Below are 24,986 nucleotides of genomic sequence, written 5' to 3' on the forward strand. Positions count from 1 at the left end.
TCACCCAACAGAAGAAAAATAATAGTGCCCAATACATGCAACTTCAACAAATACAAGTACATAAGATCTCCATAATTTAGAAAATCCTAGTTAACATTAGTTAACATTAGCCAAAATAGATCTCCATAATTTACAAAATGGCTAGTTAACATAAGCCAAAATACTAGTGCAAAGCTAAGTTATAAGTCATAACATAAGATTGTATGATTAATAAAATACATCCATGTTAACGTTATTAAAATACATCCATGTTAACATTAGCTAAAATCCTCATCCGCTTGCGTTGTCGCTTAAAAGCCTTTGGACGAACACTTTCTTGAGTTCCGGTTTGATTGCCCTGAACACTCCCACATTTTTTGGTTTATCCAAAATAAGAGACAATGCATCAATTTGATCCATAGGAGAGAGACCCATTGCTTCAAGTTCATTAGCTATGTCAGTATGATCTGCAGTACCTTGAACTAAAGCTTCAGTTACCATTTGCATCATCTTCCCACTTTCAACATAAAAATCTTTCAGTCCACTGATAATTGCCTCGGTTCCATCATTTGAACTTCCCACAGCTCTTTTCCTCTTTCTTTGGCTATTTTCAGATGGGGTGCTTTGTTGGCTTTGTTGATTCATTGAAGAAACAAAATTTTCACCTCCAATATCACTTTCACCAACATGATCATGACTTTGTTCCTCCATCATTTGAGCAGGGGTTTCGGCTACATTACCCGTAGCCCGATCTTTTCCAAATATATATGCAAATCTATCAAACAGTGGAAAAGGTTTGCTTCTCCATCCATCGGCTTCTTTATTTCTCTAAGATTATATCAACATAGCAAAACTAAAATTTAGCATGCGTAACAAATATAGCAGCAAGAATATAACTAATGCATAAATAAAATAGGATATGAACCTGCACATAAGTTTGCCATGCGTCATCACTGTCAACTTCAACGCACTTTTTGACATCATTCCATGCAAATCCACTTGTGTTTATCATGTCAACGACCATACTATATGTTTTTTTCCATTTCTTCAACTTGGATTCAATATGTGGATTTGCCTTTATATTTGAATGAGGACATAAAACATTGACAGCTTTTGCTATTTCAACCAAAGTACCTTGTTTGAAAGCACCGGTGTCACACCGTTGCTTCCGAGCAACAAAATCCTCAAGAACTCCTAGTAATACTTCTTCCTCAAATGCTTCCCATTTACGCCTTCTTCCTTTTGGCTTTTGAGTAGCATTCAAAAAATTTTCGTTATCCATACCTAAACAAAAAATATTTTAATGAAGGAAAATACCATACAAATAATCAATTTGCATAATATCCAATCAACTTGCATAATATCCAATCAACTTGCATAACATCCAATTAATTTGCATACCATCCAATCATTGTGCTAATATCTAACAAATGCATGATAAAAAAGGAATACTAAAATAAAATGTTATCATTAACACATATAGCTAGTTCGGTTGCTGGTTCCTAATTGCTCTCCACTCATTATACATTTCCTGAGCCATATCATTCCTCATTGCAGTCCACTGGTCCGATGTTTGAACACTACCAACATATTCACCTTCTTCTGTATTTTGTCCATCTTCTATTATTGGCAAATTCTCCATTGGATCTACAGACATCTCTTGCCTAATAAGATTGTGTAGTAGGCAACAAACGATAATTATTCGACCTTGTGTCCTTATCGGATAGAAAGATGGACTCCTTAGTATCGACCACCTTCCTTTTAGCAGGCCAAAACAGCGTTCAATTACATTCCTTGCCTTAGAATGCTTCATGTTAAAATATTCTTCCTTATTAGAAGGTGTTCGTCCCTCCCATTCAGATAAATGATAAGGTATTCCTCTATAGGGTGCAAGGAATCCTTCACCATTTGTATAACCACCATCTACAAGGTAATAACAACCTAATGAAAGAAAAAAAATAGACCTTATTAGTGTTTTGTAGTTGACAAACAGAACTAAACCTAACTTACAAAGTTGAGACTAAGTAATAGTCTTACCCGCTGGTACCTTAAAACCATTAGGCCTACTAATTGCATCATGTAGCACTCTAGAGTCTGATGCGGAACCCTCCCACCCCGGAAACACATATATGAACTGCATATCTCCTGAACACACACCTAACACATTAGTTGCGACTCGACCCTTTCTTGTTCGGTATCTTGGTTTGTCAATTTCAGGTACATGCACATCAATGTGTGTTCCATCCAATGCTCCCAAGCAATTCTTAAAAATAAAAAATAAAAAAGTTTTTGTTAATTTATACAAAGGGAATGAAGAGTTAAAGCTTAGGGAAAATGAAAAAAAATTCTCATCATACCTTAAAACATCGCCACCTAGGATCTGTAGAATCAATAGGCACAGGCTGGGGGACTTTTAGTAGGATACCTTGTAATCGCAAAATTCCTTGCAATACGCTATTGAAATACCTACTTATAGTCTCTCCCGACCTATAAAATCTACCGTCAACACTACGATTCTTAGTATGATGTGCTAATATTTGTAAAGTCATACACACCTGTTCCTCTACAGACACCAAACCATCAGTTTTTACCCTCCCATCTTGACGAAGTAAGTCGCATAATATGCCAAAAGTCCTTCTATCCATTCTCAATTCATTGACACATTCAGTATCAGTATTCCCTATTATACCATTCAGATAACACAAACTAATCTCTCGTCTAATAAGTGAACGGTTAGTCAATGTGGGTCGTTCAACATGTCTCTGTTTGCCACGTAGCATCATCACCACAAGAATCGTACAAATACAAATTGTCTCCAAATAAGACATCTCTAACAATAAGATCAATAAAAGCTTCCTTCGATCCATATCTATCCAAACAAAACAAAAAACAAAAAACAAATTAACTAGATCATTAACCCGAGGCAACAAATATACAGGTGGCGTTGAAAAAAAAAAAGTTTTCATTAACCCGAGGCAACAAATATACAGGTGGCGTTGAAAAAAAAAAAGTTTTCATTAACCCGAGGCAACAAATATACAGGTGGCGTTGAAAAAAAAAAGTTTTCATTAACCCGAGGCAACAAATATACAGGTGGCGTTGAAAAAAAAAAGTTTTCATTAACCCGAGGCAACAAATATACAGGTGGCGTTGAAAAAAAAAAGTTTTCATTAACCCGAGGCAACAAATATACAGGTGGCGTTGAAAAAAAAAAAGTTTTCATTAACCCGAGGCAACAAATATACAGGTGGCGTTGAAAAAAAAAAGTTTTCATTAACCCGAGGCATCATATTCAAAATGTTCTACTCTTATACATCTATAAACATGTGTCTAAGAACACTAGTATGAGGATTGCTATCATTGCTAGGCATTGCATGTGAAAAGGGAAATTAAAGGACACCTGTAATGCAGTAGCCTTAGCCATAGCCTTCCGTTTATGCTCCTCTTCTTTGCAACCAACAACCACAAAAAATTGCAATTCAGCATCAACCCCACACAATACAAAACATTCACATTGTAATATCATGGTTATAAACCAAGTACACACACACACTGCATACATACATACACACACTGCATACATACATACACACACTGCATACAGTGCATACACACACTACATACACTACACACACACACTGCATACACTACACACACACCCTGCAAGTACACACACACTGCATACACCCTGCATACATACACACTGCAAACACACTACACACACACACTGCATACATACACACTGCAAACACTACACATATACACACACTACATACACTACACACACTACATACACTACACACACACACTGCATACATACACACTGCATACACCCTGCACACACACACTGCAAACACACTACACACACACACTGCATACATACACACTGCAAACATACACTACACACACACACTGCATACACCCTGCACACACACACTACACACACACACTGCATACATACACACTGCAAACACTACACATATACACACACTACATACACTACACACACACACTGCATACATACACACTGCAAACACTACACATATACACACATTACATACACTACACACACACGCTGCATACATACACACTGCATACACCCTGTACACACACACTGCAAACACACTACACACACACACTGCATACATACACACTGCAAACATACACTACACACACACCCTGCAAGTACACACACACTGCATACACCCTGCACACACACACTGCAAACACACTACACACACACACTGCATACATACACACTGCAAACACTACACATATACACACACTACATACACTACACACACACACTGCATACATACACACTGCATACACCCTGCACACACACACTGCAAACACACTACACACACACACTGCATACATACACACTGCAAACATACACTACACACACACCCTGCAAGTACACACACACTGCATACACCCTGCACACACACACTGCAAACACACTACACACACACACTGCATACATACACACTGCAAACACAGTACATACATACACACACTACATACACTACACACACACACTACATACACTACACACACACACTGCATACATACACACTGGCAGTGTAACAACTTCTCAGGACCATGACAAAATAAAATGATATAACTACACTACACACACACACTGCATACATACACACTGCATACATACACTCTAGTCAATTTGTTTATGCATAACGCATAGCAAAATGATATAACTACACTTCATCACAAAAAATCAGATAAGCTTCGAACTGCATCAGCAAGCAGATTGATTGAAAACTAAAATCAAATTCATTGAAGGCCCATGAATTACCTGTTCAAAGAGTCCTTTCGGCAAAAATGTAATGAAGTTGTACTTTGTAGTCGATATAGAATTCCCCTGGAACAATTGAACGCATAATAATTAAAACCGAATACAAACAAAATGAAGTAAGATTTAAAGTGGCAGATAACAGAACATAGATTACATATCCTACACGTTTATACTAATAAACTTGTTGATGGCACATGGTGGAGGTAAAACAAAATCCTGAAAACATCCACTGTGCTAGAAACATATTCTAGATTCTGAGAAGGCCATATCCTAATATTCTGTTCTACGATCCAGATGAAAGAAAGGCAGGGCACTCAAGAACTAAAGAGAAATTATTCATTATTTAAGTTGGGTTAGTTCTAAACATTGAAAGGCAGCCAATATTTGAAGAACCTAATAACTTGTACCAATTTATATATACAAAATCGGGGTATATATAAAAATCACTCACAGAATCCAAAGAGTAGTAACATAATTCAATGTAATTCCTCTTGCAAAGACACCAACTTTTCGCAACAATGAGATTAAAAACCAAATCAACCAACTATCAAAATCCAATGAGTGGTAAACAAGCTATACATTATGCAAAATAGGCAATCAAACGGCCAAAAAACAGCCACAAAATCCAACCTTTTTGCACAGCTTGAGACGTTTCCGCCGCAATGCCTCTCCTTGCTTCTGCTCAGCTTCCCTTCTCCTCTTCTTCTTCCTCTTGTGAAACCCAGACACGAAATTGCTTCACAAAATCCAAACAAGCAAAGCATCAAAACCCGAAAAATCAAAAAACCCAATTCAGAAAACGCGAAAAGAAACAAAATTTCAGGGCTTAGATTTCATCACTGAGCAAATTTTGTGATGGCGGTTTTTACTACCTGAGGATTTGAAAGAAAAGTTGAAATATGAAAACCCCAAATTCTAATCTTAATTTGACCTAAAAATCAAAACCCTAATTTGTTCAAGTGCAGAGGTCTATCATTGAAAATTTCTCAAACCCAAAACAACAAAATCAAATGAAGCTCAGTAATACCACGATCTGCAAAACAAATTGACGAAATAAAGCGAAGATGCGAAGTTTACCAGACAAGTCGGAGCAGATGAGGGCGAGCAGATGCAGATGAGGGAAGGCGCAGAGATCAGAATGAGGAAGATGACGATGAGGGAGCAGGGCAAGGACGACGATGAGGGAAGACGCAGCGATGAGGACGAGCGACGTAGGTTCTTGGATGAGTGACTCTCTCGCGGCTTTCTCTCAGGGCTTACGAGTCCTCCCGAAACTGGGGTTCCTCGTTAAGAACGCGTAAGGAGATGAATAATCCGAGCAAGTCCGACCTAAGGTCATTAAAACTAATCCTGCTACAAACCAAACAAGGGACTATAGTCTAGTCCAGTCCAGTCCTCCCTAGTCCTGTCAAACAAACGGCCCCTAATTGTACATTGTCGTAAAGCCTTGGTTTAACAACTTTATATGTACATCAAAAGAACATAGTCTATTATACTCTTCTTGGAAAACCATGAAATTGTGAGTAGGATTCCAATCACTTGGAAAGGAATTTTCGGAAATTTTGGGTAATGTCACACGCCATTTAAGGTGGTGTAGGCACAATTGACCTCTTCCAACCTAGTGGGAGACATTTGTTGAAAGTTTACAGCCAACAATTAGTCCGTAAAACCCTAAAGTAATTGAATGAGCAAAGTAACGACTTTGAGTATTCATTTAGCTTACAATAGTTCTCACATATAGTGAGTAGGAGATGTAGGATTTATACACCCAATTTAGGGTGTGTTATCAATATGTGGTATTTGTCCCATATTGACCATTTCCCTTTCTCTCTTCCCTCCTAGCCACTATATAACGAGGGCTTCAGGAGAGGAGAGAATATACCAACAAAAACAATTCTCTTAGCTCTAGAGAGGAGATATAATGCTCTCCACTCTCAGTAATCTTTTTCTCTCTTAGTTTAGCCTCTAGGGTATCACCTTAGTCCTAGGATTAGGAGGCGACTAAGAACTATAGTGGTTAGGAGGCTACTAAGAACTACAGCGGTTTGATCCATGTGCATTGGAATAAAGTACGTAGGCAATCTAACAGGGCTAGATGCTACCGAATCCTCCCTTGGATGACGCTCACTTTTATGGTTAAGGTGGTAAATTAAATGGTCCAAAATTGGTCGTAGAACAAACCTGATAAAACTGGTTGAATGCTATTAAGTAGAATTGTAACGGCCAAGAGGTAAGACATGTAATTAACTGCTTCAACGACATCACTGCTGGTGGTGAATATGTATGCGATCTTGTCGTGGAGTGCGATTAATAATACACAAAATAAGACACCAACCATGGTCGATTCAATTACAGAAACCTTCGTTGCAAACTTTGCTGCCTTCCAGTTTCCAGCTCCTAGTTCATTTGCAACTCTTACTCTTCCAATTCATAATATAAATTTTCAGAGGACTGCTAGTGTTTTTACTGTGTCAAATTTCTCTACTACGTACAAACAACTGTTGATTTCATTACTTATTGCCTCTATATTTTTAGTGCCATTATAGAAGTGAGATTAATTTGGAAAGAGATTAGAAATGATACCCCGTTCCAGCCAAGAAGGCTAGAGGAATCATGATCTCCCACCCATTAATAGTCATGCTGCAGAATTTAGACCCAATCATAAACATGATTAGCTAAAATAGTTTTTCTTTTATATTATTATTAAAGGGAGGCGGAGGATTCCAAACTGTTACATTAATTTAGAGGAGGGAAACATTTGAACATGGGACGCAAGGGTAGAATTTAAGCCAACAACCTATTCACTATGATTGGACCACATGAACAATTTAAGTTTACATATGGTTAATTTTTCACCCTAAAGTTTTGTAGGTTTTCAACTTTGGTCTTTAAACTGTGTTTTGGGAATGGTCTAAAATTTTATTTTCTCTACATAACCTTAAGCGCAACAGTAAACACTATTAACCACTTGCGCTACAGGCTCCTAATAAATTCCAATTCTTTTTTAGGTGCTTAGCGATGCCAAATAACCACCCTGGGTAGAAAAGCTCATGGTTTAACACTTCCCAATCTAATTTCCTCGATTTCTGAAATTCTCAACAACAATTTAGATAATCGTACTTTCCAGCTACTTTCACAATACTATCTTTAAAACGAGGTCACCTACTAAACATGTGGATATCTTTATCAAATTTTTTAATTAAAGTTATTAGGGTTAAGTTCCAAATTGGAATTACAACCAGAAAGTTAATGAAGTAAGTCTAAGTATTAGTTAACTTTGATATGTACAAATTAAGGAGAAATGGAATTTAACAAAACATGGAATCGCATACTAGACAATGGTGGCATTTTTCAAATAACCAGTTATCAATATCAGTATCCTGTAATACCAGTACTCCAAACTGCATAAATCATTGTTAACACAATCAACCTATAGAAAATCAACATAAAACGCAAAAATCAAATTAAAAAACCGAAAATCATATGCATGTCGGGACGAATTAAACATGTAACAAAGCATAACGCCAGAAGCAACCGAAAGTTTGATAAATTCCCAGAGCCCAGAAAAGGGTTGCGTAGAGAAACCAGTCCAAGTCTGTGAACACCAACCACAAGTAGCACACATATAGAGCCCCAAAGCCAAAACCCACCAAAAAATATCCAAAGCAATAACAGCACCAAAAACACCAAAATCCAACAGGTAGACGAAAAGCCAACTCGTGAATATATTGATCAATAAAGCCACTAAACTGACCCAAGCAATAACAATATTCTGAAGCTGGCTTTGCAAGAACCTCGTCAACGGGAAGTAAAACGCAAAGCTGAAGTGAAAGGGTATGAGCCACGGAGACACCACTCCTGACAGCGCCGCCACATCATCGCTCTGTCCCTACAGTTTCAGAATCGGAGTGACGAATATGTAAACCGGCAAAAGTGCAATACAGCAGAGAAATAACACCATCCATGACCTTTGCAAGTGTACTCCAAGCACATGGTACCTTTTTGCTCCAAATGCCTGCCCACAAAGTGTTTCCAGTGCACTTGCCATTCCCAACTGATCATATGGCCAATTATAAGAAAATTAATTATAAGACAATTAGGTCTCGTTTGGTAAGTATGATTGGATAGGAATTGGTAACTCTCCAATTTCAAGGCAAATCGAAGGGGAAGGTGAATGATTTTTTATTTAAAGGATATTATATGAGGATTAGACATGAAGAAAGCTTTACCTTCTAATCCTACCATTCTGGAGAGAATTGAAATACATAAATTTCCTAAACCATCTTCTACCCTCTCAAGTTGGTCATAACTTTTTAATTTCTCCCCTCAACATGAGATTATAGAGTTACCATTCCAATTTAATCATACGCTCCAGATTAACGAGCCCTAAAAGTCAACTAATGTGCTCCAGCAAGATATCTAACATTCATATGTTGAAGTAAAATGCTGTTAAAATTAATAATTTGACAATATAACATACCGGGAGAAGTTTCAGTGAAAGAAAGAGCGGTTAATTAGTAGTAGTACATTAATTATTACGTAGCTAGAGGCCGAAATTGAAGCCAATGACCACAGTGACTTCAATGGAAACCGAAGTTAGTTCAACCTCGCCAAGGTGTCCAGTAAGGCTTGGGTAATGACGTTCATGGAGAAAGTAGCCACCCTGCTGAAGATTGTGAGACCCACTGTTTGCCATAGCTTCTTAGTCTCTAACCAGACCCTGAGTGAAAGGTCTGTTTTCTGATCTTTGTCATTGGCGGCACTGTTTTGGGGTAATGGCTCTGCCGCTCTGGTAGTAGGGATGGAGTAAGACCATCTTCCTCACTGTTTCTGTTTCCCATTCGAGAAATAAGAAACAATACTCTTATATTTGCTTACTTCCTATATTGGTTTAGAGAGAGAGAGAGAGAGCGAGTTTGCTTTGTGGTGCAATTAGGAACTTTTTAAAACGAAGTTGTTGAAGCGGTGAAGAAGAAATCGGTGAGTTTGCTTTGTCGTGATGTAACAATTTGAAACATTTTGAAAATATAAGTTTCTGAAGCGGTGGAGAAGAAATAGGTCGGTTAATCAGTTGGAACTTTTTCTCTTACAAGAACAACAACAAAATCTTGTCAAATTAAGTAAAATCAGCCGGTTGTATGCATTTTAGAACAACATTGCGCTCAATTTTCTGTCAAGTTTTCTGTTTACTCCAAGACTCAATGCCTTTTTTAAAATTCTCTTTTCAAATCTTCCTATGTCTTCCTTTACCACTTTTGCCCTAATCTTCTGTCTCATAATCGTATTTTTTAACTTGAGCATCTATAGGGCTTCGTTTTACATGTTCAAACCAACTTAACCGATTTTTCCCATCTTATCTCAATTATAGTCACTCATACTTTAACTCAAATATCACCTTAATCGAAGCATTTATAGAATGTCACGTGTTAATGCTTGACCATACAACATTATGTGCCACAAAGCATTTCTCTTACAAGTATTATACAAAATTTAAACTGAGCATGCAGTTTGTGCAAAGTTGGAAAACTTAGCAAATTACCACTATTTCGATAAGGAAAATACTAGGTAGACTTTTTTTATTTTGTTACATATTTGTAAACTATGTAAAGTGTCATCAATAAGAATTAAGCGTGAAGGCAATCGAGTAGCACATTCCGCAACGAAGAATATTAAAAAACATGGTAGTTCTTATAACTAAGATTGTATTGGGCCTAAATTTCTTTTAATATTTTAGCTGAAGATATAAACTTTTTCATTAGAATGTAATAAAGTCTACCTTTTAGGAAAGAAAAAAAAATTGTAGTAACCTAAATCCTCAAGAACCATGTTATATTGTTTTCAAATACGTAAAATACGCGGGTGGGTGCTGGGGTGGCTGGGGGAATAAGTCCTGGAGGTCGGTCAGGGACTCAAGCATCCTGATCCCACATGCTAACAAAGATTAGGCTACTGCAGTGAATTGCAAGCACATTAATTCTTGGTTATGCGCAGCAGCTTGTGCCAAGCGCGCTACTTCTTCTTATAGGCACTCACCTTCTTCCTTTTGATGTGCTAGCTCCATCTCCACCTCCTAAAGTCTGGAATCAGTGTCAATCGAAGGATTAAAGCTCGCTGAAGAAGAAGACCTTTCCCCTAGGGTCCCAAAACCTGACCTATGATAACAATGGAAAAACCTTAGAAGCTAAGGAAACAAGAGAGAGAAAGTAGAGAGGGAAATTTGTTTACAACTAAATGAATTCTTTTTATTCAACCTTCTTAGAATAATTACAACTCTTGGTATTTATACATCTCTCTACTAATACCACCACCAATAATACATAGACACTTGTCATAATCCTAAGCACTCATCATATCATTAATTCTAACATCCCCCCTCAAGCTCATGTGGCATACTGCCAAGCATGAGATTGGAGCAATTCCGAGTGAACTGAGGTGAACACAACCCTTTAGTAAACATATATGCATATTGATCTGCAAAAGCAACAAATTGCAGAACAATTGTCCCTTGTTGAACACGTTCACGAATGAAGTGACAATCAATCTCAATATGTTTGGCTTTGGAGTGCAAAACAGGATTAGTGGCAAGAGCCATTGCGGAAATATTGTCACAGTGAAGGATAGGAGCAGAGGAACAAGCAACACGCAAATCTCGAAGAAGCTGTTGTATCCAGATGACTTCAGCAGTGGTTGTGGCCATTGCTCTGTATTTCGCTTCAGTAGACGATCGACTCACAGTATGCTGCTTTTTAGAACTCCACGAAATAGGAGTATCACCCAGAAAAATAACAAACCCCGTGGTTGATCGTTGATCATTGGGATCGCCTGCCCAATAGGCATCTGTGTAAGCATTTAACAGAGAGGATCTGGATTTAAAACTCAAGCCTGCTATCATAGAACCTTTAAGATATTTCAGAATACGCTTCACAGCAGCAAAATGAGTAGCTAATGGGGAATGCATAAACTGACACACCTGATTGACAGAAAATGAGATATCGGGTCGTGTAAATATAAGGTACCGTAGAGCCCCAACAATGCTTCTGTAGGTACTAGGATCCGACATAGGTTCACTACCATGATTCAGAAGCTTCTGATTAGGATGACAAGGTGTGGAACAAGGCTTACACTCCAGCATATTCATCTTTTGGAGCAATTCTTTGACATATTTGGATTGATGTACAAAGATGCCCTAACACTAATACTCAATCTGAAGACCAAGGAAAAAGTGCAAGAGACCCATGTCTGTCATTTCAAACTCATAGATTAACTGAGTAATGACATGCTGAACTTTCACAACATCACTTCCAGTGAGGATAATATCATCAACATAAAGGAGGAGAACGATAATGGAAGACTCATCACACTTGACAAACAAAGAGGGATCTGCATATGAAGCTTTAAACCCAAGTTTAAGTAGATAGCCTGAGAACCTATCATTCCAGGCTCGAAGAGCCTGCTTAAGACCATATAAAGATCTCTCCAACTTGCAGACATAATCAAGACACGTAAAATCCACAAACTCTTGTGGCAGAGACATGTAGACTTCTTCCTCAAGGAAACCATGCAGAAAAGCATTCTTGACGTCTAATTGTTTAAGTTTCCAATTGTAAGAAGCAGTTAATGACAAGATTAACCTAACTATGGTTGGTTTAACCACAGGGCTAAAGGTCTCATAGTAGTCAACACCAGCCTTTTGAGAATACCCTTTAGCAACAAGATGAGCTTTGTATCGAGCCACTGAACCATCTGAATTTTTCTTAACCTTGTAAATCCACTTGCAGCCTACAAGATTCTTGCCAGGTGGTAAAGGAACCAGTTTCCAAGTTTGTTGTTGAGTTAAAGCATCCATCTCTTCTTTCATGGCAGTTTGCCATTGAACAGACTTGACTGCACTAGAGAAAGACTGAGGTTCCTTGATGTCAGAGTCCTGACCAATCTGAGCAGAAAAGACTTTCTTTTTGACAATTCCAGATTTAGACCTGGTTTGCATAGGATGGCAGTTATGAGCAGGTATACACACTTGTTGCAGATCCTCAACTTGAGACACAGTAATATTTGGATGTTCTTCGGAAGACACAGAGGAAAAAACCGGTGAAGTATCCTCAGCAGGAGTGAATGAAAGAACAAGATCACCAAAAATATTGTGTTGAGAAGCTGTGGACTAAGTAACATGTTGTGGCCTAGATGAAACAGAAGTAGAGTGTGGTGAACCAAGAAAGGAACAAGTGGTTGGAAGGCTAGGGGAATGTGTGAATGTATTGGTATGTATAACATGTATAGGTAATGAAGGATGCTCAGAGACAATCTTAGGAGGCACATACACATTACCAGAGAATGAAGGAAAACTGGATTCATCAAAGACAACATGTCGAGATACCAACAACTTTTGATTTGTGAGAGAGAAACAAATATACCCTTATGTTGGGAAGCATACCCCAAAAAAATACATGCATTAGTTTTTGGTGCAAGTTTATGAACTCTGTAAGGTTTCAAAGAAGGATAGCACAAGCACCCAAAAATCCGCAAATACTCTAGTTTAGGTGGAAAGGTATATAGTAATTCAAAGGGAGACTTCATATGAAGAATGGGTGTAGGCATCCTGTTTATGAGAAAGACTGCAGTAGCACATGCATGAAACTAGAATTTGGAAGGTAAAGAAGCTTGCTGTAAAAGTGTAATAGCTGTCTCAACAATATGCCGATTTTTTCTCTCAGCCAACCCATTTTGTTCTGGGGTATAAGGACAGGATTTGTGATGAACAATGCCTTTGGAAAGAAGAAAACTTTGAAATTGAGTACTAATATACTCCCCACCCCCATCACTTTGTAAAATTTTTACATGGGCAGCAAACTGATTTGAAATAAAAGCAAAAAAATGGACAAACACAGAGAACACTGCAACATTATTAGTCAATGGAAAAATCCATGTATATCTTGTACACTCATCAATGAAGGAAACATAATACTTGTAACCTTCAAGAGGCATACTAGGTGAGGGACCCCACACATCAGTGTGAATTACTTCAAATGGAGTGATGGATTTGGAAGCAATTACAGGAAAAGGTAGTTTGGTAAACTTGCCTTGCAAGCAAGCTTTACACATGTGAGACTGAGCATTACAAGCAAAAGGAATATGAGATTTACTAAGTGCCGCAGTGACTATAGACTGTGTAGGATGACCTAATCGACAATGTCACAATAGAGAAGAAATTTGTTTTTGACCCACATAAGCAACTGGAGTAGAGCCATGAGAAAGAGACCTCTGTGGTTTGAACATAGGTATTGGATAGACAGCATTATTACTCAGCCCTTGGAATAGCATTCTCCCTGTGACCTTGTTCTGTATACAAAGAGAAACATCATCAACTATACAGCGACATTTATTATCTTTGCACAATTGATTCATAGATAACAAATGCTGAGACAATTTCAAAACATGCAACACAGAAGGTAACTTGAAATTATAGGACTTAGTGGGAAGAAAAGAAGGACCAATATGTTTGATCAATAAACCTTCACCACTAGCACTGGTCATAGTATCATTGGAAGGATATGATGTTACCATGTGCAGATTTGATACATCGGAGGTCATATAGTTGGTGGCTCCAGAGTCAAGCAGCCAAAAGTCTTGTTGATAAGCCGAAGAGGATGAACCAAGACCAGTGTGCATAGCAAGTGGAGCATGGGACTGAGGCATAGCAGACAGAGGAAACTGAGAACCATGATTCTGTGAAACCATAGGTTGTGGAGGACAAAATGGATTCCACATAGGAACCTGACCATATTGACCATTATGCTGTGGAGTAGGAAGAGAGGAAGGTACACCCGGAGAAAAATGACTTGAGAATTCAGAAGAGGTCTTGTTTCGATCAAAACATGTAGCCGCCATATGACCAACTCGATGACATATCTGACAGCCATGTTGAAAATAGTTCAAGGCAGAATGACCTTTACGATCACAGATTTGACAGATTTGATTTGGATTATAAGTCGAGGATATAGATTGTGGTGTGGCATTGTGCTGAAAAGATTGAGATACATTATAATATTGAGGCTGAGCATACCCTCCAGAACCATTATACTGTCCTATAAGACCATTATACTATCCACCAGAATTGTGACCACCATTATACTGTCCTCCAGGACCATTATACTGTCTACCAGAGTTGTGACCATGAAATTTCTTCCCTTGTCCTTTTCCTTTGTAATTATTGCCCCTAAAGTTATTTCCCCTAAAATTATTGTATGAACCAAAACTTTGTTGAGTGACAAATGCCATGGGAACATTAGTCATAGGAGGTAAAGGCAATTGTTGAAACCCGGGAAACCCCTGAAGAGACATATTTGATACTGGCATAAAGGGCGGCATGAAGTTAGGATAGCCAGAAAAACCTTGAACCATTGGAGGTACAGATTTTGTCCCTGATGGCTCTCCATGATCAAAATGAAAACCAGAAGCTTGAGTATACATAGCAGACATTAAAGGAATCTGTTTAGTAGCTTCATCCAAGGTGGATTCTTCTGCCTTCAACTGAGATCGCAATTCCTTTAGAGAGACAAGATTTTCCCGTCCACGAATGACTGCCTTAATGGTGTTATATTCACTTGGTAGACCTCACAGTGCCATAATAACAATATCCTCATCAGAAATAGCTACAACAGCAGCAGCTAGTTGATCTCTAGACTTCTTGATGCGCTGAAGATAGACATCAACAGATTCAAGTCCTTTCTTGATAATCTGCAAGTCAATCTTTAGTTGAACAATACTAGTTCTAGTGACACTGGAGAAACGTTCCCGAAGATTCATCCACATCTCTTTGGAACTCTGACAACCAATTATGTAAAACAAGGCAGAAGAAGACAATGTACCAGAAATCAATGTCATTAAAGCTTTGTCGTGAATTTTCCATACTCGATAAGCATCAGAGACATGGTGATTATTCTCAACAGTTTCATCATCAAAATCAGAATCATCAAACTAAGCAGGATAAGGAATAGAACCATTTACAAACCCAACAATTCCATTTCCTTCCAGTAGGAGTTGCATTTGAAAATTCCAGGTAACATAATTGGAATCATCAAGTTTCACTATGACAGTATTCCCAACACTTGGAATTAAAGACGAAATTGGTGATTGTGTAAGAGCTAATTGCACAGGAGTCACCATAATGGCACAACAAGATTACAACAACCAGTAATTGCAATACAACTGCAATAAAAGCCATTAGCAACCACACTGACTAGTATGAGCAAGACACCAACACGTTCGAGTAGACAAAACACGAAACCCCCAAATCTTAGGGTTACAGATTCACAGAGAAATTGAATTTGCACTGCTCAAAACAAATATACGCAGTAATCAAATGCAAAAGAATCGACAGCACCTCATACACGAAGATAATTAAGACTGCAGCAAATCAACCGACACACAATCTCCGATCAAGAAATCACCGACAATCGATCACAAGCAGCAAGCCAAAACACCAAAATCGCAGCCAACGAAAACGAAATAACTAGTCAGAGAAGTCATCAAACACCGATCACTGACGGAAAAAGACGGCGGAAGCACTAGGATCGTCAACCGGAGGCGTGAGCCGCACCCGGCCAAGATACCATGATAACAATGGAAAAACCTTAGAAGCTAAGGAAACAAGAGAGAGAAAGTAGAGAGGGAAATTTATTTACAACTGAATGAATTCTTTTTATTCAACCTTCTAAGAATAATTACAACTCTTGGTATTTATACATCTCTCTACTAATACCACCACCAATAATACATAGACACTTGTCATAATCCTAAGCACTCATCATATCATTAACTCTAACAACCTACTCCTAGGCCGCAAAGTTCATTGCCTTTCCGTCGCCCAATCCCGTCCATCAACAACAAAAGAGACACCTCTGGATCACCTCTGGATCAGATGTTTCCATAGGCATGTCTAGTTGCTGGGAGGAGAGGTTGGTGAGGTATTAGTCCTTCTTTTGCATCATAGAAGCCTACAAAAGAAAAACAAGGAAAACCAATTAAGATTATCGATCATAATTTAAACCTTACTTTATGTAATGAATTTACAATTAAAACATAGAAAGGAATACTAACAAATATGTAATGTGCCACCTTGTTGCCATAATTAGCACATGTCTTCCCCCTCCCCCCAAAACACCAAACCTCCACCTTCAGGAAATGCGACCCAATCGTCCGCCATTTCTCAACCTAGTAAATAGGGGTTGAGAATCAGAGTGAAAAAGGTATGACTTCTTCTCCTGGTTGCATTTATTTGTCGAGGAATTTTTCTGTCTATTAAAAAATATTTATTAAACTTAACTAAAAAAATATAAAATTCAATTAAAATTAAAATACAAATAAAATTTAATTACCTATAATTATTCGCTCTGAAAATGAGTGCACAACCATTGCCAATGGTTCACCCTCTCCACTATCTCCTAGGGTGAATCTTTAGGAATTGCCTTAGGCGACGCACAAGTCTGGTAGTACTTTTTTAGCTCGGATTTCCACTTCTTATACCGCTCCCTCCACACCTGGTATATGTACTCGAGACAAACCTTGTCATGCTCGTCCCACTCAAAGCTGGCCTAGAATTAAAAAACAAATACCAAATAGTTTAGTTTAAAACAACATTAATGAGTAAAGAAAAAAGCTAATAAATTAAAAAAGTTATTGTATACTACCGTAAGCTGTCAGTTTATCTCGACCCCTAGATGTTGTGCGTTTTCTAAGAATAGGTAACCATGGCACATTTGTTACAGATGATGGCACCCGTGTCGTAAGTTAACAAACTGTTGACTTTGTCACTCGCTCAGCGGGTGACTGGGGAGGTATGCAACTCGCTTAATAAATGGTCATAGTTATATTTCGTTTGTTTATCCATTTACTTTCAACTAGTACAACAGTGGTGAAAGGGAAGAAGACGTACATTTGGGTTGTTGATTCAAATGGAACAAGTGGAGGAAATGCTGCCATGCATCATAAAAGAATCCGACCCGAAAATCTGTTTTCGATATCAATCAGTCCTTATAAATCATGTCACTTCAATTAAAGCTCATCATTCATTAACAACTTTGAGAATGATTTTGCCATGCGATAATTCAAATCTCTTTTATCACCTAGCATTCAAAGCCAATTCTAACAAATACATATTTTTGCTCCAATAGATGTTATGTTTGCCCATGAAGCCAGGCAGTATGGTTTCTCTTCCTCGCTAAATTATCGGGTTGATATCCAATCTTTTACAACTTTCGACCAGTGGTTGTTGAACCTCTTTAAGGTGTCACCGGAGATGGTGCGGCTCAGTCCTGTCTCCTCACTATGGTCTCTTTTGTGTGCTGGGAAATCTGGAAAACCAGATGTCAATGTGTCTTTGAACTCAAAACCCCGTCCCCAATAACTACTGCTAGAAAGGCTGATGCCACTACTGGGGAGTTTCTTGCCATCCCGCCAGCTCCTAGTTGTAAAGATATAAAGAACTCAGCTCAAGTCTCAGATGGTGACACTTGTCAAAAGGTTATGTAATTCAGTTAGCTTAGTCTATAAGCAAAGTCAGTAGTATAAATAGTCTTGTATTGTTACATTGGAGTTTAATGAAAAATACACATAAAGACTTATCTTTCTCTTTCTCTCTTTCTTGTTCTTCAATCTGTATCTCTTTCTCTTTCTAGATTCTTTACAATTTTGATCTGTGATCTTCATCTCTGCTCGTTTGATATGGTATCTTCGCCAGTTATGGAATTCTCTCTTCGATCCTGTTCATTTGCTGCTTCCGCGTTCTAGTTACCTTCAATCTGGTATGAATTTTTTGTGTTCTTGATTGACTGCGGTCTTCATCTCTGTGCATTTGTGAAAAAAAAATAGATAAATAAAAATTGGTGCATCTTGGAAGTGTGCGCACCAAGTGTTCGACGAATTGTGTAATTGAAAGTCTTTGTAATTCTTCTGCAAATCTCTCTACAATCTGTTCTTCTTCCTCCATTTCTTCAAGATTTAGTACAATTTGAAACCCTAATTTCTGGTTTTTCTCAAGATTTTCTTCTACGATATCTCTTTTCTCATCAAGAATTGTGAAAGCATGGTGACTGCTGCTCAATTACAGATTGTGCAATCTCCTATGACTAGTTTAATTTCTACTGTGTCAAATTATGTGACTATTAAGCTTGATAATACAAACTATCTTGGTTGGAGTTATCAAATGGTTCTTCTTGTCATGGCATACTTGGCTTTGTTAATGGCACACGATGTTGTCCATCTTGATTTGATGAAACTTCTGATAAGGAAGGTGTTGAAACTGAGGCATTTCAGATCTGGAAAATGCATGATCATGCTTTGATGCAATTAATCATTGCCACTTTGTCTACCACTGCTATGTCTTGTATCATTGGCTGCGCTAATTCTCATGAAATGTGGCAAAACTTGAAGGATAGGTTTTCTACTATCACAAAGGCTTGTATCTTTCAGTTGAAAACTGAATTACATAATATTAAGAAAAGGTCTGAGTCAGTCTCTCAATACTTGCAAAGGATCAAAAATGCTAGAGACCATCTTTCTGCAGCTAGTGTTGTTTTTTATGATGATGATATTGTCATTCTTGCTTTTAAAGGATTACCTGCAGAATACAATACTTTCATGACAGTAATTAGAGGCAGGGAAGATGTTATTACACTCAAAGATTTTCAAGCACAACTAATTGTAGAAGAAGCTATTGTTGAAGCCACTCCCACTACTGATTTGTTCATGTCTGTGATGATGGCAAAGGATAAAGGCAAACCTTTGTTGCTTGATGAAGGGTCATCAAATCAAAATAGTTCTTTTAAATCTGATAATTCTCAATTTCAGTCTGAGGTTCATGGCAGCTCTGCTTTTCAAAATGGTACCAATAGAGGTTATACTCACAATGCTGGGAATTATAATGCTGGTGGTTATACTAGTAATAGCAACTCTTTTAATCCAAGAGGCTATAGGAGTTCCAATTACAGAGGCAGAGCAAGGGGCGAAATCAATATGGCAATCATCCTCGATTCTCTACCAATGGCTCTCCCAATGGTGGTACTGGTATTCTTGGTCCAGCAAGGGGTCAACCACATGTTTCCACTTGTCCTGGTCATGGTTATGAAGTTCCAGTTTGTCAAATCTGCAACAAAAGAGGGCACATTGCTGCTGATTGCTTTCAAAGGCACTCCTCTACAACAGTGACTTCTTCTCCTGTTCAATGTCAAATAAGTGGCAAGTTTGGGCATTCTGCAATGCAGTGTTATCACAGAGCCAATTACTCTTATCAAGGGAGACCTCCATCTTCAAATTTTACTGCAATGCATGCCAATTATCAACCTTCTGCTTCTCATGAACAATTTTGGGTTGCTGATACAGGAGCAAATTCTCACATGACTTCTGATCTTGCCTCTTTGCACATTATTGCTCCTTTTACTAGCACTGATACAATCACTACTGCCAGTTGTTTAGATTTGACCATCTCTCATGTTGGTTCTTCCACTTTACATGCTCCCAAATATGCTTTTCAATTAAAGAAAATACTGCATGTTCCAAAATTATCTCAACCTCTTCTATCCATTTATAGGCTATGTAAGGACAACAAATGTCGTTTTATCAGTGATGAATTTTGTTTATGGATTCAAGAAAAGATCACAAGGAAGGTACCTTTTCAGGGAATTTGTAGAGGTGGTTTATATCACATAACCTTTTACATACCACAGCACATTCTCAATCACACTGTCAAAGTTCATGCACCTCACTTGTCCAAGTAGCAACATTGCTTTCTTGGTCACCAAGTCTAGTCCAATTTGTGGCACTAGCGATTAGAACACCCTTCCAATATTGTAGTTTCTGCAATGTTACATTAGTCATAGGTTCCTTTTTCTTTGGACCACTCAAAACGTGTCTATATATCTTGTTTAGAAGGGAAGTTTACTAAACTTCCATTTCCATATCCAGCAAATAAAATTGTTCAACCCTTAGAAATCATACATAGTGATGTATAGGGACCTTCACCTGTCATGTCTATTGAAGGGTTTAGGTTCTATGTCAGCTTTGTAGATGAATGTACCAAGTTCACCTGGATATTTCCTTTAATAAATAAAAGTGAGGTGTTCAAAGTGTTTATGCAATTTCATGCCTATATACTTACTCAGTTTTCTATCTCTATTAAAAAATTTCAAAGTGATGGTGGAGGTGAATATTCTAGCAACCAATTTAAACAATTTTTGCTTGAAGAATGAATTTCTCACCAAAAATCATGTCCTTGTACACCTGAGCAGAATGGCCTTGCTGAAAGAAAATATAGGCACATTGTTGAGACTACCAATACCGTACTTCAAACTGCCAAACTGTCCTCTCAATTTTGGTTTCATGCTTGTGATACTTTTGTTTATTTAATTAATAGAATGTCATGCCAAACCCTGTCTATGCAATCTCCTTATACCTGTTTGTTTGGTAAACCACCAGTTTTAACACATTTAAAGGTTTTTGGGTGTTCTTGTTTTCCTCTTCTTAGGCAACATAATTGTCACAACTTACAGTATAAAACTGCTCAGTGTGTTTTCCTAGGCTATGCTGGTCAATACAAGGGTTATATATGTTATAATCCTCTTTTGGGAAGATTTTATGTGTCTAGGCATGTCTTATTTGATGAGTCTAGTTTTCCATATCCTACCTTGACATTAGTTGCACCTGTTTCACAGAGTCTTCCACCTTTTCCCCCATCTGTTACACCTACACAGGTTACCATTCATAACACCATTATTCCTTATCTATCACCATCACCATCCTCCTTAACCCCTCGTGCCTCAGAATCTTTGACTTCAACCCCTAGTGCCTCAGATTCTTTGCAAACACTTCCTAGTGCCTCAGAGTTCTTGAGAACCTCTAATCCCATACTAATGTCACCTGCTGCTACTACACAGCCACCTATCCCTGTGGATCCTGACTTCCTACCTGAAAGTCTACATGTTGCTCATCCAGTTCCTTCAGTTAACTTACACCCTATGCAAACTCGCTCTAAAAGTGGGATATCCAAAAAAAAAGCTTTTTTAGCTTCTGTTACTTCTGGGGATTCTTCTCTTATTGAGCCAAGTTCATTCAAATCTGCCTGTAAAGTAGTAGAGTGGCAGGTTGTTATGCAATAAGAGATCAATTCTCTTCATGCTCAACAAACCTGGACTCTAGTTCCCTTTCCTCCAGAGAAGAATTTGGTTGGCTGCAAGTAGGTTTACAGACTTAAGAAGAATCCTAATGGTTCCATAGCCCGACATAAGGCTAAGTTAGTTGCAAAAGGGTATAGCCAAGAGGAGGGCATTGATTATAGTGAGACTTCAGTCCAGTAGGAAAACCCACTACTGTCAGGTTAATTTTAGCAGTTGCTGCACAATTTCGGTGGCCTTTGAGACAATTAGATGTCAAGAATGCCTTTCTCCATGGTGTTCTTAATGAAAAAGTGTACATGGCTCAACCTTCTAGTGTTGTTAGTACTGTAAATCCTTCAAATTATGTCTACAAGTTGCACAAATCATTATATGCGTTAAAACAGGCTCTTAGAGCTTGGAATGAAAAGTTTACTAGCTTTCTACCTGGCTTGGGGTTCAAGGCTTCTTTTGTAAATCCATCTTTGTTTGTTCAGACTTCTTCACTTGGTGTAGTAGTATTGTTGCTTTATGTTGATGATATCATCATAACTGGCATCTCTTATCTTTGATGTTATATTGGCTCTCACTAAGGAATTTGACATGAAGGACTTGGGTCAGTTGCATTATTTTTTGGGTTTGCAAATTTCATATCAGACTTCCGGGGCTATTTGTGTCACAGACCAAATATACTCAAGATTTGTTGCATAAAGTGGATATGCAGGACTCCAAATCTTGTGTTACTCCATGTCTTCCCTCTCATAGGTTGATCAAGGATGATGGCAAGCCTTATAAACATCCAGAACAATACAGAAGCATTGTTGGTGCTTTGCAATATCTAACATTCACCAGACCAGATATTGCATTTGCTTTCAATCAGTGTTGTGAGTTTATGCAGCAACCTATGGAATGTCATGTTGTTCCAGTTAAGCGGATTTTGCGATATCTTAATGGCACAATCAGCTATGGTATTAATTTTCAGTCTGGAAAATTGCATCTTCAAGCCTATAGTGATGCAGGTCCACTTCTGGTTATGTAGTCTATCTTGGTTCAAGTCTTATCTCTTAGGCTTCCAAGAAGCAACACAAAGTGTCCAGATCTTCTACTGAAGCGGAATATAGGGCTTTAGCTATTGCTGCTGCAGAGTTATCCTGGATCAGACAGTTTCTTTGTGATCTTCAAGTTCCTTTGTTTACAGCACCAATGATCTCTTGTGATAATATTTCAGCTATTGCTTTATCCTCTAATCTTGTTTTCCACTCTCGAGTTAAACACATTGAGATCGACTACCATTTTGTTCGGGAAAAAGTCACCATAGGGGATCTCAATGTGCAGCATGTCTCATCAAAAGAGCAATTTGATGATATTCTAACAAAGGGTATGTCTAATTCATTGTTTGTTCATCATTGTTCTAATCTCATGCTTAGTTCCCATAAGCATGAGATTGAGGGGGAATGTAAAGATATAAAGAACTCAGCTCAAGTCTCAGATGGTAACACTTGTCAGAAGATTATGTAATTCAGTTAACTTAGTCTGTAAGCAAAGTCAGTAGTATAAATAGTCTTGTATTGTTACATTGGAGGTTAATGAAAAATACACAGAAAGACTTCTCTCTCTCTCTCTCTCGTTCTTCAATTTGTATCTCTTTCTCTCTTTAGATTCTTTACAGTTTTGATCTGTGATCTTCATCTCTGCTCATTTGATACTAGTTTGGGCCCCTTTCCTTCATCAGCAGCTGTCTCCATCTGGGTCCCCCCCTCCTGCTTGTTTTATGAAAATTAATTTCGATGGCTCTTTCTCATTGCCCAACAGGGAAATGGGAATAGCTGTCGTAATTCGTGATCACTCGGGGAACCCTTGTGGGTGGGAATGGCTCAAGCGGTTTTGCTGCAACCCCCCTCGAAGCGGAGGCTCGTGCTGCGGCTTTAGCAGTTACAGCGGCAATCTCTGCTAACTTTACCAAGGTAACTTTTTAGTTTCCTGTTTAGTTATTTTCTTTCTTGCTCTGCGGTTGGGTTTAGCTCCAATGTGCTTTACCTTTCTGCCTGTTCTGTATTTCCTTTAGGAGGTTCTCCTCTGTTTCAATGAATTTGTTTCACCAACCCAAAAAAAAAAAAAAAATTGTTATGTCTGCAGTCTCTTTAAGCTCAATCGATCTCCTGTGAATACTAATTAAATTCAGCAGTAGTTTCCATTTCTCTGTGCCAACTTCTTTTTTCTGATGAATTTAGTTCGTGACCAGTCCAAAATAAATACAGAAAATGCTTTAAAAAAAAATTAAAAAAAAAACCTTTTTATTTTCCAGTAATTAATACTAGGAATTTTAGTTAGAGTAGCCATTAGATTAAGAGCTTCGTGCAACTAAAAACGTTTTGTAAATGCAATCAATAAACATCTTTGTCAGGTTCCAATCGAAAGCCAAGAAAAGAAGCTGAAGGAACGTTGTTTCTTCTTCAACCATACAAAGAAAGCCACGCGTTAACTTATTTTTGTTTTGGATATAATGTGTTAATTTATACTCAAGGTCCAATAGAATTGATAGTAAATCTTACATTAATGAGATACGGGATCTTGCATGAGCTTATATAGTTGAGCTATTCTTGATGTTGCCAATTGATTTTATGGTGAAATCTCAATTTCTTTTATGACATCATAGGAAGTTATCTCACATGTGAAATCCAATGACCACAAATCACCCGTTCGTGGCTTTCTTCGAATAGAAGTCTGAAGTCAAATCGATAGTTAGGTCCAAATAAAGAGTACTTGATCACAAAGGTTTAGTCGGCAAGATTTTTGTTGTATTTATTGGGATTATTTTTTTTATTTTTTTTAATTTGGGGTCAGGAAGCTTTAGGTTAAGAACTCATTTCTCGGATGAGATTTATATAGTCTTGAACAATTTAGAAATGATTGCGTTGAGTAGAAAAGTTACAAATATTTGTTATACGTTGGAGTATGGGATTTTACCATATATACCTCTTTCACTGGAAAAAAGACAACATTTGCATACGTCCATGTAGAAGTAAAATCCTCGCATGAATCTGTAAAAC

At 37.9% G+C, this 24,986-nt stretch overlaps 1 protein-coding gene, 2 long non-coding RNA genes and 1 pseudogene across 4 annotated transcripts; 1 reads left to right on the top strand and 3 right to left on the bottom strand.

The window, feature by feature from the left end:
* Positions 1-14: 14 nt before the first annotated feature.
* LOC139192197 (protein ANTAGONIST OF LIKE HETEROCHROMATIN PROTEIN 1-like) lies at positions 15-3,422 on the bottom strand. 2 transcript variants are annotated; one of them, XM_070813776.1, is made up of 4 exons: positions 2,337-3,422; positions 2,017-2,242; positions 905-1,920; positions 15-807 (listed from the first exon to the last, which is right to left on the bottom strand). In XM_070813776.1, the coding sequence occupies exons 3-4, from the start codon at positions 1,259-1,261 to the stop codon at positions 271-273; spliced, it is 894 nt and encodes a 297-aa protein (XP_070669877.1). In that variant the 5' UTR covers positions 1,262-1,920; positions 2,017-2,242; positions 2,337-3,422; the 3' UTR covers positions 15-270. The 2 variants fall into 2 exon arrangements, with proteins under 2 accessions (XP_070669877.1, XP_070669876.1); XM_070813775.1 differs by lacking the exon at positions 15-807 and having other exon boundaries at positions 1,312-1,920; positions 2,337-2,959.
* A 1,388-nt stretch (positions 3,423-4,810) lies between these two features.
* Positions 4,811-6,324, bottom strand: LOC114821087 (uncharacterized). Its single transcript, XR_003768507.2, has 3 exons — positions 5,873-6,324; positions 5,426-5,531; positions 4,811-4,861 (listed from the first exon to the last, which is right to left on the bottom strand). It is a non-coding gene; the product is annotated as an uncharacterized lncRNA (long non-coding RNA).
* A 620-nt stretch (positions 6,325-6,944) lies between these two features.
* On the bottom strand, positions 6,945-11,855 carry LOC114821422 (protein DETOXIFICATION 27-like; annotated as a pseudogene).
* Positions 11,856-23,783: 11,928 nt separating this feature from the next.
* Positions 23,784-24,533, top strand: LOC139192199 (uncharacterized). The gene is made up of 2 exons (XR_011576142.1): positions 23,784-23,900; positions 24,341-24,533. It is a non-coding gene; the product is annotated as an uncharacterized lncRNA (long non-coding RNA).
* Positions 24,534-24,986: the final 453 nt, after the last annotated feature.

This window comes from Malus domestica, chromosome 15 (genome assembly GCF_042453785.1).
Source record: "Malus domestica chromosome 15, GDT2T_hap1".
In the NCBI taxonomy this organism is placed as follows: Eukaryota; Viridiplantae; Streptophyta; class Magnoliopsida; order Rosales; family Rosaceae; genus Malus; species Malus domestica.